This window comes from Rhamphochromis longiceps, linkage group LG10 (assembly GCF_057381845.1).
Source record: "Rhamphochromis longiceps isolate RC_006_pf linkage group LG10, R_longiceps_female_GT1.1, whole genome shotgun sequence".
Lineage (NCBI taxonomy): Eukaryota > Metazoa > Chordata > Actinopteri > Cichliformes > Cichlidae > Rhamphochromis > Rhamphochromis longiceps.
In genome coordinates this window covers 18,643,292-18,657,841 of record NC_140566.1, presented here as the reverse complement: position 1 = coordinate 18,657,841, position 14,550 = coordinate 18,643,292, and the positions used below count along the sequence as shown (strand labels likewise).

General features: G+C 43.2%; 3 protein-coding genes across 6 annotated transcripts; 1 reads left to right on the top strand and 2 right to left on the bottom strand.

The window, feature by feature from the left end:
* The first annotated feature begins 85 nt into the window (after positions 1–85).
* Positions 86–2,583, top strand: cfap298 (cilia and flagella associated protein 298). 2 transcript variants are annotated; one of them, XM_085420706.1, is made up of 8 exons: positions 86–225; positions 471–641; positions 826–993; positions 1,214–1,281; positions 1,419–1,532; positions 1,714–1,845; positions 1,942–2,037; positions 2,114–2,583. In XM_085420706.1, the coding sequence occupies exons 2-8, from the start codon at positions 503–505 to the stop codon at positions 2,222–2,224; spliced, it is 828 nt and encodes a 275-aa protein (XP_085276832.1). In that variant the 5' UTR covers positions 86–225; positions 471–502; the 3' UTR covers positions 2,225–2,583. The 2 variants fall into 2 exon arrangements, with proteins under 2 accessions (XP_085276832.1, XP_085276831.1); XM_085420705.1 differs by having other exon boundaries at positions 1,374–1,532.
* A 1,532-nt stretch (positions 2,584–4,115) lies between these two features.
* Positions 4,116–10,592, bottom strand: eva1c (eva-1 homolog C (C. elegans)). Of its 3 annotated transcripts, none has more exons than XM_085420703.1 (9): positions 10,469–10,592; positions 8,117–8,407; positions 7,079–7,296; positions 6,770–6,893; positions 6,438–6,590; positions 5,577–5,720; positions 4,910–4,987; positions 4,726–4,818; positions 4,116–4,647 (listed from the first exon to the last, which is right to left on the bottom strand). In XM_085420703.1, exons 2-9 carry the CDS (start codon positions 8,226–8,228, stop codon positions 4,271–4,273), a joined length of 1,299 nt encoding a protein of 432 aa, XP_085276829.1. In that variant the 5' UTR covers positions 8,229–8,407; positions 10,469–10,592; the 3' UTR covers positions 4,116–4,270. The 3 variants fall into 3 exon arrangements, with proteins under 3 accessions (XP_085276829.1, XP_085276828.1, XP_085276830.1); XM_085420702.1 differs by lacking the exon at positions 10,469–10,592 and adding an exon at positions 8,544–8,797; XM_085420704.1 differs by lacking the exon at positions 10,469–10,592 and having other exon boundaries at positions 7,097–7,296; positions 8,117–8,765.
* haus1 (HAUS augmin-like complex, subunit 1) lies at positions 10,551–14,436 on the bottom strand. Its single transcript, XM_085420708.1, has 9 exons — positions 14,325–14,436; positions 14,065–14,239; positions 12,837–12,972; positions 12,611–12,745; positions 12,415–12,538; positions 11,183–11,248; positions 11,004–11,075; positions 10,749–10,796; positions 10,551–10,660 (listed from the first exon to the last, which is right to left on the bottom strand). Exons 1-9 carry the CDS (start codon positions 14,343–14,345, stop codon positions 10,616–10,618), a joined length of 822 nt encoding a protein of 273 aa, XP_085276834.1. The 5' UTR covers positions 14,346–14,436; the 3' UTR covers positions 10,551–10,615.
* Between the last annotated feature and the right edge of the window lie 114 nt (positions 14,437–14,550).

The window sequence follows — 14,550 nt, the reverse complement described above, 5'->3', positions numbered from 1 at the left end:
CACAGTGGAAATGGAGCACAGTGTTGCCGCTGTGCTCCATTAGGGGGCAGTGTCACAGCTTTTATAGCACGAAGTGTCCTCCAAATTACAGTCGAAGAAAGCAGCCGGGCTGACCAATCGTAATTGGGAAGTAATGCCACCGGTTGTAAACAGTGTGAGCTGTTTAGTGTGAGCGCAAGTTAAACTGGAGGGACCGAACACAGTGCTTCACGTTTTACTGCATAGGTACGTGTCACCGCTGTAGGTCACTGTGAGAAAATAACAACAGACAGTATCACTGTGTCACTGTGAGCAGCCATAACAGTTAGCTTCCATAGAGCTAACGTTAGCTACGTGTGTTCTGGAAGCATCCGCGACAGGCACGGCTGTCGCTATGGTTACGCACTGTTGTCCTACTGAGGGAAAGTGGTTGGTGGTGTTCAAGTTTCATTCAGGCCCCAACTTTCTTCTCTTTCAAACCTATCTTTCAGGAAGGTGGGGTAAGCAGGTGTTGCTTAGCGAAATGGTGCAACTTCACGTGAAGCGTGGAGACGAAAGCCTTTTTCTTTTTAACACCACCGTGGACACCCCTCTGGAAACTCTGATCCAGCAAATTACTGCCATTTACAACGGAAGGCTCAAAGTGGAGAGACTATGTTCAGGTGAAAACACACCCTCGGTGCTGCCACGACTCAAACCTGCACCTCACTACTGTTGAAACTTAACATCAGTGCTGGTGCACTCTATTTTGACCAGTTTCGTGTCTCTGAGTTCCCCAAATAGCATAATTCAACCCTGTAAGTGGGCCTCTGACAAAGATCTGCTTGTTCCTCTGTGTGCCCTCAGAGATTCCCGAGCTTGCAGACCATGGCATCTCACTGCCACCCAACATGCAGGGGCTGACAGAGGAGCAGATTGAGGAGCTAAACCTGAGGGATGAATGGGGAGAAAAGTGCATCCCCAGTGGAGGCTCTGTGTTTAGAAAGGATGAGATTGGGAGGAGGAATGGACAAGGTGAGACTGTAACATCCGTTTGGGTTTGCATGATTTAATATAGCTCTGTAGTTAAAGCCTGGTTTCCTGACTTTGTGCAATTATATGAAATGATATCTGATAGCACGTAACAGCTGTAGATAATACTACACAAATTTCCTTTACAAAGATGACAATTTTGCAAGCAATCCTTTTTATTTGCAAGAATGCATGTTTAAACCATCCCTTTGCCTTCTACTAGCGCCTAATGATAAAATGAAAGAGGTGCTGATGAGAACGGTGGAGGCTGCAACGGCGCTCATCTCCAAAGTGAGTTATTTGCTTTAACGGTTGATCGTTACTTTTTGCTTTGTTCAAAAAGGGCGTCACAAACAAATTACGTCATTCTCTTTATCATGCAGAAACAAGTTCAAGCCAATGTTTGTGTCACTGTGGAAATGATAAAGGAAGCACTGGATCAGCTAAGGGGGGCGGTCATGATCGTGTACCCCATGGGGCTGCCTCCTCACGACCCAATCAGGATGGAATTAGAGGACAAGGAAGACCTTTCAGAAACACAGGTGAAACAGCTGAAATGGAGGCTGATGGCCACATAAAATTAGGAATTTTTATCTTCCATTTATGGTATGATCATTGGAGGTGTTATTTTAAAAAGGTGTCTTATGTTTAAATTAATTTGAAGCTCATGAAATTGCCTTCGCCCTCTCTCAACTGTTTCTGCTACTTTTCTCTTCATCTCAGGCGTCTCTGCAGGTGATCACAGACGACGAATGCCAGCTGTGGTGGGCTGCCAAAGAGATGCAGAGGGGCAAAAAACTGCAGGACTACATTGGCAGAAATGAAAAGACAAAGCTAGTGGTTAAAATCCAAAAGGTGAGAGCCATTTCAATCTAAAGTATGTTTGAGGCCCGTGACCTTCATCATATGTTTTTGAGGGTTTTTTTTAAACCCTTTTACTATTCACTTTAGAAAGGACAGGGGGCGCCAGCGAGAGAACCTGTAATCACCGATGACCAGCAGAAACAGATGATGATGCACTATTACAGAAGGCAGGAAGAGCTCAAGGTGAGGAAATGTGTCACATGTTATAAACATTTGGCTTTGAACAAACATTCTAATCTTTTCTTTGTCACATTTTTAGAAACTGGAGGAGGCGGATGATGATCGCTACCTGGACTCAGAGTGGTCAGACAGGCAGGCCCTCAAAAGACAGTTTCAGGGTCTCACTAATATCAAATGGGGGCCGAGATGAAGACCAGCAACACTCTACAAACCCAACTCGGAGCCACTTCTGTGATCTGGAGTTCAACAGCTCTGTATTCAGCTGGACAAGTTGCCTTTTCAAAATCTTAAAATGAGCTTCCTCTTGGTCTCATGTGACATCATCCAGATAGTACTAATGATTCAGCCTGTGTGCTCTTATATCTTGGAGTTTCTCCTCCTCTGTAACCGTCCTGAAGTTCAGATCCTGACATAATGTGAAACTGAGGCTGGTGTTTGATTTATTTAAATATAAATTTGCTCCCAGTGTTCCTTTATCAGTTTCACCATGTTGTTTTTTATTGAGTCTGTACGAAAAAAATAAAGTTTATTCTGTGTTTTATATTTTGATCACGTGAACACAAAAATTGATCAATATCAGTAGTTTTACATCCCTGGGAGTGCAAGGACAAGGATGCTACACCTTTCCTCTCTTTGTCTTCTCGGTAATGAGACAAACAAACGCCTGTGAAAGTTGCTCGCAGTCAGGAAGTTTCCACACAGTTCAGGTCATCCCAGCAGGACTGAGAAAGGTGTAGAGTTCAGACTGAGTTGTCATCCCCTTGAACTTTTGACGGAGACGAAGCAGTTATCCAGAGAGTTCTATCAGAGTTCTCTTAAAGTTTTTTCTTTTTTGATTGGTCAAAGCTTTACTCTAGAAGATTATATAAACCTCATCACCAAAGGTGCTGTCACTTGCTTTGTATTAAGTCCGCAGTGGATGATCCAATCAAAGAATATCTAATAGGAGGCGATAAGGAAATATCTGTCATAAAATTATCACTAGTCTCAGGGAATACCTTACACTTGAACATTAGTTATTTTTCCTTGGAATGTTATCCCCCTCCTCCTGATTCTTGTTTTTGTAATACATCAAATGGTCTTTACATGCATTTGTATTTCTTAGTTTAGTGATCTCTTTAGATTACAGGATCTGTTCCCTGACATGTTCTTCGGTTTATATCACAAACACAGCCGCTATGAGACTGCTTGATCAGGAATTAGTGCAGTAATACACCCTCTGGCCGCTTAATTAGCTACACCTGTTCAAGAGATGCAAATATCTAATCAGTCACTCACATGACAGCAAGTAATGAATAGCCAGACTTCTTCCAGCTGATAGGAAACAGTAGCTCAAATAAGCATCTTTGAAGGAGAGGGCCACACTGCTGCTCCTGTCAGCTACGAGCACGAAACTGAGGTTACAATTCACACAGGGTCACCGAAATTGGACTGTAAAGACTGTAAAATCACGGTCAGCTGTGACGTTTGGATTGAAGGTGAGAATTTGGTGTAAACATCTTTAAAGTATAAATCCATCATGCATTGTATTAACAGTGATGGTGTAATGATGTGAGGAATATTTCCTTGGCACGGCTGGTGCAAATATTGTAGCTGACCATGTCCGTCCCTGTATGACCACAGTGTACCCATCTTCCCATGGCTGCTTAACGAGCCGTGCCACAAAGCTCAAGTCATCTCACACTGGATCTTGAACTTGACAGTGAGTTTACAGCACTCAAATGACCTCCCTAGTCACGGGATATTAGTCCAATAGATGTCGTGGAACGAAGATTCCACATGGATATGGAGCTGACAAATCTGTAGTGACTGTGTGATGCTATCATGTCAATATGAACCAAATATGGATCAAAATGTCAGCATCTGTGCTGAAGAATTAATGACGTTTTAAATGCAAAAAGGGGACCAACCTGGTACTAGCCTGTGAACCTGATAAAGTTGTTGGTGAATGCTTTTTTGTTTGTTTGTTTGCTGGGGTTGTTTTTTTTTTTATAAATAATGTTTCAGCCTGAAATGTTAAAGCTATATTTAGTGGTGAGTCTGTATAAATACAAAAGACATAAAACTTTGTTGATCATGGAAACTTTTGAAAACTTTTTCTTCGCATATTGTTCGCAAAAATGGCAAAACACAACAAACTGCAATGTTAAAAAAGGAGCTTCTTGCGGTGGTGATCAGTATACCTGATGGGAAAAAAACACCAGATGCTGAGTAGCATCCACAGGTCATGAGTTATTTAACACGAGCTGCCATTCAGATAGGCGTTCATCCAGATCTCCTGCATGATCATCTCTCTGCGCTCAATCCTCTCCGCCCGCTCGGCCGCTTCGCTCACATAAGTCACTTCATCCCAACCGTATATCGCCTTCCTTTCCGTGGCTGAGAGCAAAGATCTTCCCGTTCCCTCGTGGTCATCTTCTTCTTCATCTGTGTCATCCTCATCCTCGTCATCTTCCTGATACTTAACAGTAGGGCTTCCCGGCTTGGGTGCAAGTCTGTGATCTCTGACCCAGCGTGCCCTGCAGGTCACTCGAACAGATACAGCCAGCAGGGTGAGCAGGAGACCAACGCACACGCTGGAGGTAAACAGCAGAGCTGCCATTTCAGGATGCTCTGTGTAGGAAACAAAGAGGGGGAGTTGCGATAAAGCATGGATTGGGAGTTAGTTCATGAGCGCATGTGTGTCAATACCTTTGATGTAAGCATATGTCAGGAGAGAGTTGCTCATCATCGCTCCTGAGTTGTCAGGCCTTCTTGAGCCTTTAGGAAAGGGCTCCTCCAGATCTGCAGGAGAAGATTGTGAAGATTACAAGTACGATGTGAAGAAGTCACAATAAAATCTTGGAACTGCGTGGACGGCATGACGCTGTTGTACCTTTTTCTGTGCCCACGCTAGGAGATGAGGTGAGGCTTACTATGTTGGGGTCTGCCACCCTTAGTAAACTCTGCGGTACTATTGGGAAAAGGACAGAAGAAGTCTTTGTATCGCTGTGAACAAAATGACTCAGTGGCTCAGTAGACCGTTTTAAACAAGCTACTTCTCACATCCAAACTGAGCCAACAATGGAGTTACACATTCAGATCGAAAATACTTTCCCTACTATTGTATTAATAATAAGCGCCCTTCAAGGCTAACACACATTGTTTTGCTCTATATGGAGCCAACACATCCAGTCAGAAGAATTCTTTCAACACCAGGCTCCAAATTACGATGCATGAATGTGACCTCGATGGCATTTGTGCCAATCACAGGAAGTTTATCAGGATGTCAACTCCAACTCACAAATCAGTTGCTCACAGTCCAATCTTCCCCTGCTATTGCGCTCTTGGGTGTGATGGGATAAGAACAGCTGATGGCTGGGATCAGCTGATAAGAATCCAGAGTAGGAAGTTAGAAATGTTCACCGATGGAGCTACCGCGTAATGAACGAGGCCAAAACAAAAACCTTCCTTTGTGTACGTGCTCCTACTTTAAAACAGCTATGTTCAATTCATCACAGGGATTGCAATTAAGGTGAATGAGGAAACAGAGAGGGTCCTACCACAAGAATAGATCACACTGAGGTACTTCCTGGTTCCTGGAAAGCATGGGTCCCTAAAGGTCTGGTTGCTGACGGGAACAGCACACTTCTGTTTGCTGTAGCAGGACTTGGAGACCAAGTGTACGGCCTCATGGTTCAGACACTCTGCAGGGAAAGAGTCAATTGCAAAAAGAGTTACTGAATAAGAAACATGGATTAACTGTAGTTAATCCATCTATTGGCTTCCGCTTATCCATATCAGGGTCGTGGAAGGGGCTTGAGCCTATCTCAGCTATTGTAGGGCAAGAGGCGGGGTGCACCCTGGACAGGTCACCAATGTGACACAGGACTAACATAGTTGTGGTTAAATTTGAATAAAATCAAAAGCATCCAGAGACCTAACTGTATCCTGTCATTGTACAATGTGAAATCAGTCACGTACAGTTTGAATGTCACACCAGGAAATGTTCCCAGAATGAAATGATAACAATGGCTGGGACACACTCCAATGAGTAAATGTATTATTCCATTATTCATGTTATTATCTGCACCTGCTTTTTCATGCTATGGGAAATGTCAAGACAAATGTGAATAGATATTTGTTTATGATAACATCAGAACATTTTCTTCTGCTTAACCAGGTCTGGGAACAGCAGCAATTAAATAAGTATCCCTCCACAAACTGCCACCTTATCACGGTCTCACACACAGAAGTTTCACAAGATTATACAATGAATTATTTAATTCTATTGAGAAGCAATATGTCGCCCTTTTTAAACTTTCACAGTGCTGTACTCTAAATGTAAAACAAACTGTGTCCTCTTTAACTTATTCGTGCATCTTGAGACCTTTCATTGCTGGAATCGTCTGCTAGAAACTCACCAAACGGGGGTGGTCTTGTCAGGTGTGAGGGGCAGGTGTCGGTGTGACCCAGCCTTCGCCCGTAGACAGCTGCATAGATGTTCAGCGCCCTGGGGGGCTTACAGCGCAGGACCATGGTTTCTCCTTCACACACCACATGTCTTTTGTGTTCAGCTGAGTGAGGGGGGGGGAAAAAAAGAGTAAAGACGACTTGGAGGAGGGTCTGATGGTGGTAGGAAACTGACGGCTGAAATTGGGTGTGGGGAGGATTTTTATGTGTGGCTGTGTAGCTATTCGCTTAAGAATGTGTGAGGAAACTTGTGCTGAAACAAAATTTGACCCGATGAACTCACTAGGTTTACACTTGTAGTCCACATGGAGGTATTTGGTAGTGCCGGGGCAGGGGTCCTTCCCAAATAGCAGGTGATTGACAGGCATCTGGCAGTCTCTGTGGCTCTGACACTCCGACAAAAGCTTCTGCACAATAAACATGGACGACAGTCAGCAAACACCATCCACAGTGAAGGAAGGACAACCAAATCAGATGCAAAGAGCCAAGCTTATGCACCGACTGGTTGACATGACGATTTTCAGACTGCGTGAAAGTGACGAGCAGCCACTAAGTAACAGCTGACCCAGTGAGAGTGAAAACAGCTCTTTACCCCACATATAAAATGCACCTGTAGGGCTGTGAAAGCTGAGCAGCTGTGATTGTGTGCCCCGAGTGGAGGGTGTGGAGCTACTCCGCAAAGCTGCATCTCGCTGCTCCCGTAGAAGGCAGACTGGATGGAGATGGTGGAGTGGCGTGGACAGTGGAGCCGCAGAGGTTGCCCATCACACGCGTGGGCAGAGTGGCTGGTAATGATCCTGGACAGGTAGTCTGTTAGACAGAAGACATGTATGCATGCACAGAAGGGAGACTTTGCTAATTTTACACATTACATTCAGAATTTCACCTAATCATACTGAATTAAAAAAAACTAAACTGTAGTAATTTATTAGCTACATAAATAAAACACTCTTTTTCTCGGATCTACTGCATCAGTAGCTGCGGAGCAGGTTGCGTGGCCTCTTTGGCGCTCTTGCAGGTGTCTCAGGTTGCTTTAAAAAAAAAAATCACTGTGGTCTTGCCTCACTCACTGTCTTTTTTTTTTTCAAAGTGGCATATTCGGCGAACCGGCATTCAACAAACATAACTGCCCTGTGCTGTACGGTTATACATTACATTACTACTGATTCCAAGGTGTTGAGCTGAAGCTGTGCACAGTGTATCCAAAGATAAATACATTTATAAATCCAACACTGGGGAGATGGTTCAGATAAAACACAAGAATATGAGAAGAAATGCTGCGCAGTCATTTTGTCAGCTTTACCAATACAGCAAGAAGACACAAAATAGAGAATTAAGATGTGTTACATTATACCATCCAGACTTTCTTGCTGTATCATGAACACTAGCAATGAGAAAGAGTACAGCCACATTATCTATAACACCATACATAAAAATGGCAAACAGAAGGTTCACCCCCCACACACACACCCCAGCCACCCAACCCCACTGGCAGCTGTTATTACACACCATATAACAGTGGGGCTCATACCCAACCTGCTGTAACAGAAATACTTCGTGTTCTCATTGTCTGCACGACCACCACCACCACCCCGTAATCCCCCACCCACCCACATCACCATCATCTTACCTGAGAAGTCAGCCAGTCCACTCATGCTTCTGGTCCACAGGAGTAAAGTCAGACAGAGGAGGCTGTGGCTCCAGTCCAGTCCGCGACAACGGGTCCAGCTCATGACTCGCATCCCCCGTCTCACTGATCATATTAAAAGCTGGGACGCTTAAAAAAAACCCCACCGCAGGACTTCCCAGACTTCACAAGAACCCACGCCAGATGGTGAAGGCGCTCAAAGAGGCCGCGATACCGAGCTTCATCTCTGTGTCGCCTGAGCTGAGATCAAATCACTTCTTCATCCGTCTTCACCTGCAGCACAGGAGAGAGAGAAAAACAGCGGCCGTTTGGGGTTGAGTAAGATCAGCCGCTGTGTGCAGCAGCAGCAGCAATGGACCACAGAGGAGGTTGGGAATAGCAGCTGCGCAACAAGTTGTTCAAAACTGACAGACGAGGTGACGGATCCGAGCGACGCGTGGAGTGGCGAGTCTCCCACGGCGACTTCCCAAACGCTCAAGCCCGCAGATCCGTGAATGGATCCATGTGGAAACTGAAGGCGACCCACAGTAACAGCTGAGCGGGAATCATAATGTGGGCGTGGCGCATAAAACTATTTTAAAGGGAAGAGGGGCGACACGCTCGCTGGTAATGACGCACTGGCTCCCTCCCCCTCCGCGAGGCACATGTTTACTTTTTGGAACTTGCTGTTTTATTCTGCCCGTTTCCTTCGCCTTTCTCTACAACTCCTAAGCTTTATTTTATTTTTCCACATCATAGCTTTAGACCAGTGTATTATATTTGGCGGAATATTTCGGCTTTCTTCGCATATTAATCTTACATCTTCACAAAAGTAATAGAAATACTCTCATAGGACATTGTGCAAAGGTTTAATCAGTAGAAAACCTCTTAGAATTAGAAGTGCCAAATTTTGAGGTTTTAAGTGACATTTTGATTCAGTTTCTTCTCATAATCTGACACCCTAACCATGGCGCCTTTCAGTGAAGCTGGGGGCCTACTGGGTAAAGTGCTCCCCAGCCCACATCCATGACCCACTCCATGGTAACCAGTCAGTCTCCGTGTCAGACTGCACAGCAGACATACAACAGTCAAACTGACAGAGACAGTTGGGGTCTCCACGCTCAGCTCCACATAAGTGGGAGAGAGGCAAGGGTGGGTTTGGATCACAAGGGGGGTATTTTGCATATAAACTGGACAAGTTTGTTGCATTCTCCGTATTTTGGCTCCGGGTGCTCAGGCAGTGGCCCCAAAACCACTTTTACGTGCCATTATCCTTCCAAAGCCTGTGGAAGTCTGCTGTCTATCACAAAAGGTTTCCTGCACTTTGTTTTTAAGAGGTAACATAGCCATCTAGGCCAGTCAGTAAAATAACAGTGGCACATGGGTAAACAAGAAATTCATGTAATGAGGTAGTGGAAAGGCTTCTGAAATGTGTTGATGATGCAGTCTTTTTTAAAAGTATAGAAATAATGCTTTTTATTACAATTTCTTTTGTTCAAGACAACTATGTCAACATTCACCACAGGAGACCCATCAGTAATAACACAGACTATAAATCAGGGGTGTCAAACATAGACCTGGGACCCAGAATTGGCTGAAAAAAAGCTCAAATCTGACCCCACTGGGCAGCTTTGGAAAATTTCAAGGAAATCTTTGGATTTTTAACTGTATATTTACATGTTTTACAGCTTCTTCTACAGATAAAGACCTCCACCATGGCCATTTATACTACACCAAAGTAAATAAGCAATAGAAAAATAATGAAATAATATAAAGTTTCACTTTTTTGGGCAGTGAAATACCACAACCTTTCCTGTTATTTTCACACATTTACTTCTTACAATTTAGTTGTGTTGGCAGATTTGAGAAGCTTCTCTGGTCCAGCCCACTAAAGATCAAGGTGGGCTGTATGTAGCCCATGATGCAAGAGGAGTTTGACATTCCTGCTAAAAGTGTTTGGGAGACAAACATCTTTTGCGTGGTTACCAAATCCTGTTTTTTTAAATATGTTGCCATCACAACAAAGCTATTCATTTAATGCCATCTACCGTCTCTGTATTTGGGGAGAAAGATCAGACTCTCACGACATGTTGTTAGTACTTCTTCGGAGGGGAAACAACCCCTCAATTAGACTGCAGTGAACAGAAAATAAAGACAACGCTCTTGATTAGTGTTAATGATGTCTGTAACAAACAGGAAGAGGTGGAGGAACAGAAAACAGATGAAGCCAAATGTTTTTGTTCTCTAATAAATACTCTAATAGGTAACTGTGAAATAAAGAGAAATATAAAGAATAATATTGACAAGACTTTAAAGCTGGAAGTTTTGAAAAAAGTGCCTCTAAGCAGCTCTTACTTTTAGAGCACAAGGAGACTTGTCTCTGCACAGATCTGTTGGGTTGCATAAAAAGAAGCCAGAAGGTGGGTGTCAAAGCAAAGAAATTTAAGTGACTTTTATTATTTAACAAACACAGTAAATAATACAGTAACATTAGACAAATCTTCATTTAAAATCCACATTCATCTCAAGCTGGGAATCAAGTGCAGCCTGAAAACAAAAAAAAGAAATAGGATCAAATTCAATAAATCAGCCACCACATCTCATCCATTATTGAGCGAGTTTTTAGGATGCTTACCAGCTCTCTTTTTGCCTCTTCTATCTTCACTTGAGCCAGAGACGGGCTCTGTTTAGAGGAGGAAAAACAAAATTCAGAAACCCAAATTCAGGAAGTTTGTTTCCACACGTCTGAACACGGTTCAACCCTTTCCTTCAGGTTGGTTTTAATAAAGTCATTTGTGCGCAAAAAACATTACCCAAAAGGATAAAAACAGATTAAGGGGTTTGGTCGTGGAGTATTTAAAAGTCAGTAACAGAGTGAAAACAAACATACCGGGCTCAGGTCCATGTAGGGCTCCAGTTTCTTCTTTAAGGGGATTATTTCTTTTTTCAGCTCGGTGACTTCCTGTAGAGAGAAAAATAAGATGACACTTTCAGACCCTCTAAGCAGACGGTATTACATTTTCATTTCCATGGCAATGAATGGGGGCGCATGTGGAAAAGCTGAAATACCTCTGACAGCTGCACAAGAGCCTGGTGGGTGATAGACTTGTCCATGTTCCTGGATACAAGCTGAGCCTGCAGGACAGAAAGAGCAGAATAAAATCAGTGCTCTTTAGAATATCTGCTCCCTCCTGACATTAACAGGAACTCTTGGACCTGTTCTGCAGAAACATCTCTGTTCTCTAAACTGTAACGTGGTGCACACATTATATCTGGGAGATCAAACACTGATGCATAACAAAAAAACTGGAAAACTGGTCATCCCAATGAGGAAAACAGTGCATTTTTCTACACCTTTTCTTATATTTTTTGAAAACTATCTCTTTTTTGTGGTAGTGTCGTCAACACTTCATACCATCCCAAACGTTTTAAAAAAATACTTTTTCTTCTGCATCTTTTCTCCTTTACTATGACCATTCTTAGAGTTTTATATACATAAAATTGATCTTTTTGGCTTCTGATGATGGATATTTTTACTGTAACTGGAGGGTATCTGTACCTCTAAAGCTGCAGGGCAAAAACTTATTTGTACATTTTGTTATAGTTTCTCATCCAAAGCAAACCTCCAATTAATTGAGTCAACACAAAGAAACACAGAGCACTTTTAAATATCTTGATGAGTTCTGCAAAAATGTTACAGGCATTATTATCATTAGCTCTTCTTTCTTTTTCAAACTGCCTCAGATATCACTGCAATATACACATTATTCAGTCTGCCTACTGGAGTACTGGTAATGCAAGTACAAGTAGCCAATCACAACTCAGAGCATCAAGACCATCTGCTGAAGTTCAAACACAGCATCAGAATGAGCAAGAAATGGGATTAAAGTGACTTTGAACCTGGTTGATGGTTGGAGGTGCAGACAGGAGTACTGTATTATTCTAGCTTCTGGCTGAAAACGCCTCATTGATGCCAGACGGGAAGGACCAGACTGCATTGAGCTGACAGGAAGTAACTCAAATAACCACCCATTACAACCAAGGTATTCAGAAGAACCTCTCTGAATATAATACAACTAAGCTTGCAGCAGATGAGCTACAGCAGAAGAAGACTACACTGGGTGCCACTCCTGTCAGCTAAGATCAGGAAACTGAGGCGACAATTTGCCTGGGCTAAGAAAAAATTGGATTTCTAAAAAAAGATATGAAAAATGATATGAAAAAAAAGCCTGGTCTCATGAGAAAAAAGGGGTCCAACCCTGCACTAACAAGGTATACCTAATGAAACACAAACAACATACCTCCCACCGCTCCCGTCTGTTACTGAGCTCGTTCGCCTTTGCTGTCACAAAATCCATTTTGAGCAGCTTCTCCTCAGCTTTAGCGCTCTCCACTGCCTGAGCTTTGACAGTTTTGTTGATATCCCTGAAAATTAAGATTGCCAGTATTACAAAATATGCTACATATCATCCATATAAGAACAGGTGAGTTACCTACTCTTGCAAACTTCCCCGGAGCACCAGAGTTGCCCCGAGTCTCTTTCTGAGGGCCCGGAGCTCTCTCTCAAGTCTTCTATTTGACTTCTCCGCTTCCAGAAGTTCACTAGTGAGGTTGTTTACGGCTGGCATAAAGCTGCACACAAGATGACGAGACACGAGCCAGTTTATCTCACCCTGTTTTTTTAACCTGGCCAACTTCATTGAAGAAAAAAAACAAAACAGACCTGCCCAGTGAAGTGTCTCTCACTCCAAGCACCATAGCATTGTCTACTAAAGCAGATAAGCAGTCAGCAACTGGCTTTGACAAACTGGCAGAGGACAGGCCAACACTTTGTAGAAGAACATCCTGGAGATGAGCACCTGAGTGGAGAAAACACTGAAAACTTTAAGGTGGAAGTTAATGTCTCACATAAACAGCACAGAGAAAAGTAAATCATTATAAATAAAGGCTTATTAATATTATTTGTAACAACTTGGATTTTTTTTAAATACTTTTGGCCGATATGCATCAGAGGAAGAGTACCACAGTGCAAAAGTAAAACAGATGAGGCATCAGGCAAACATACAAAGAGAAAACTAAGATGAACAGTTAAATGGTTTTAATGTAGAAATCATTGTATACTGTTTATTACTTCACTATCAGTATCTGTTCACTAGTTTAAGTCTAGACAAATGTGTTTCTGTATTCCAAGTATAATGTAAACACACTTTATAATACACCACACGTTACAGTGTAAAGGTTGTAGGCACTTTGAATTTTTAATTTCTCATCCATCACATAATAGCCATGTGCAAAAGTCAGTCCTGAAAGAGTTTGGAGTAACCATGGTGAACGTTTCATTGCCTGCAACATCATCTGTGAGGAAAACGGGACGCTGGTGGGAGGACCTGCCAGTTCTGGTGTTCTCAGGCGAATGCCAGTTAATCTGCATGGTGTTCGGTTGTGAGCACAGGTCCCACTAAAGGACCTTAATGCCACCGTCATAGTTTGTGTGTTTAGGTTTGGTAACAAAACATGCACATGATTAGCCCACTGGAGGTAATTTTGCAGGGCTCTGGCAGCACTCCTTTTGTCCCTCCTCACACAAAGGGGCCGATACTGATCTCACTGCTCGGTCGATGCCCTTCAACCCTGTCCAGCTCTCCTTGTGTCACCACTGTTTTGAGACCACGATGGAAGATACAGCAAACCGTAGTGATGTACCATCCTGGAGAAGTCGCACACTCTCTGCTGCCTGTGAATGACCTGCATCTACCCTATCAGCAGTTTCTGCCTCCTGCTCGGACAGACTGATATCCCTGAACTTTAACTGTCCTTCTATTACACTGTGACCTGCTAAATGCCTTTAAAATTAGTGCAAGTGCACTTGGATGCTGTCTTAAACCCACAGCATATTTATCTCCCCTCCCTAGATTAAATGAACTTTGTATAACTGCCTGTAAATTACTCACCCTCAGCCTGGTACTCTGCAGCTTTCTGTTTGAGGTCCTCTATAAGGAGGGCTGTGTCACTGCAGCGGGCTTCGCTGGACTGGGCGAGCTGGTACAGGATGTCCACTGTCCGTGTGTTGACTTCAAACTGTGGCACAACCTGCTCACCAAACACGGTGCCGAGCCAGCTGTTCACCTGAGGATGCCACAACAAGCAGGAACATATAAACACGGGGCAGCAAAAGCAGTCAGCGGGATATGCTCCCGAAACAGAAAAATACCTTCTTAATCTTCTCACACATGACTACTGAAAGGTCGTCACAAACCAAAACAAACGTCTTCTCGAAAACTGCAAATGTTTTCGCGCCCCCGAAATCATCCCAAAAACTTCCTGGTTACCGGCCAATGAGAACACAGGGCAAAACCACGTCAAGTAACAAACGAGAGACATATGTTTTTTCTATATTTTCTAAGATATTTCATAATACAAAATTAAATAAAAGATAA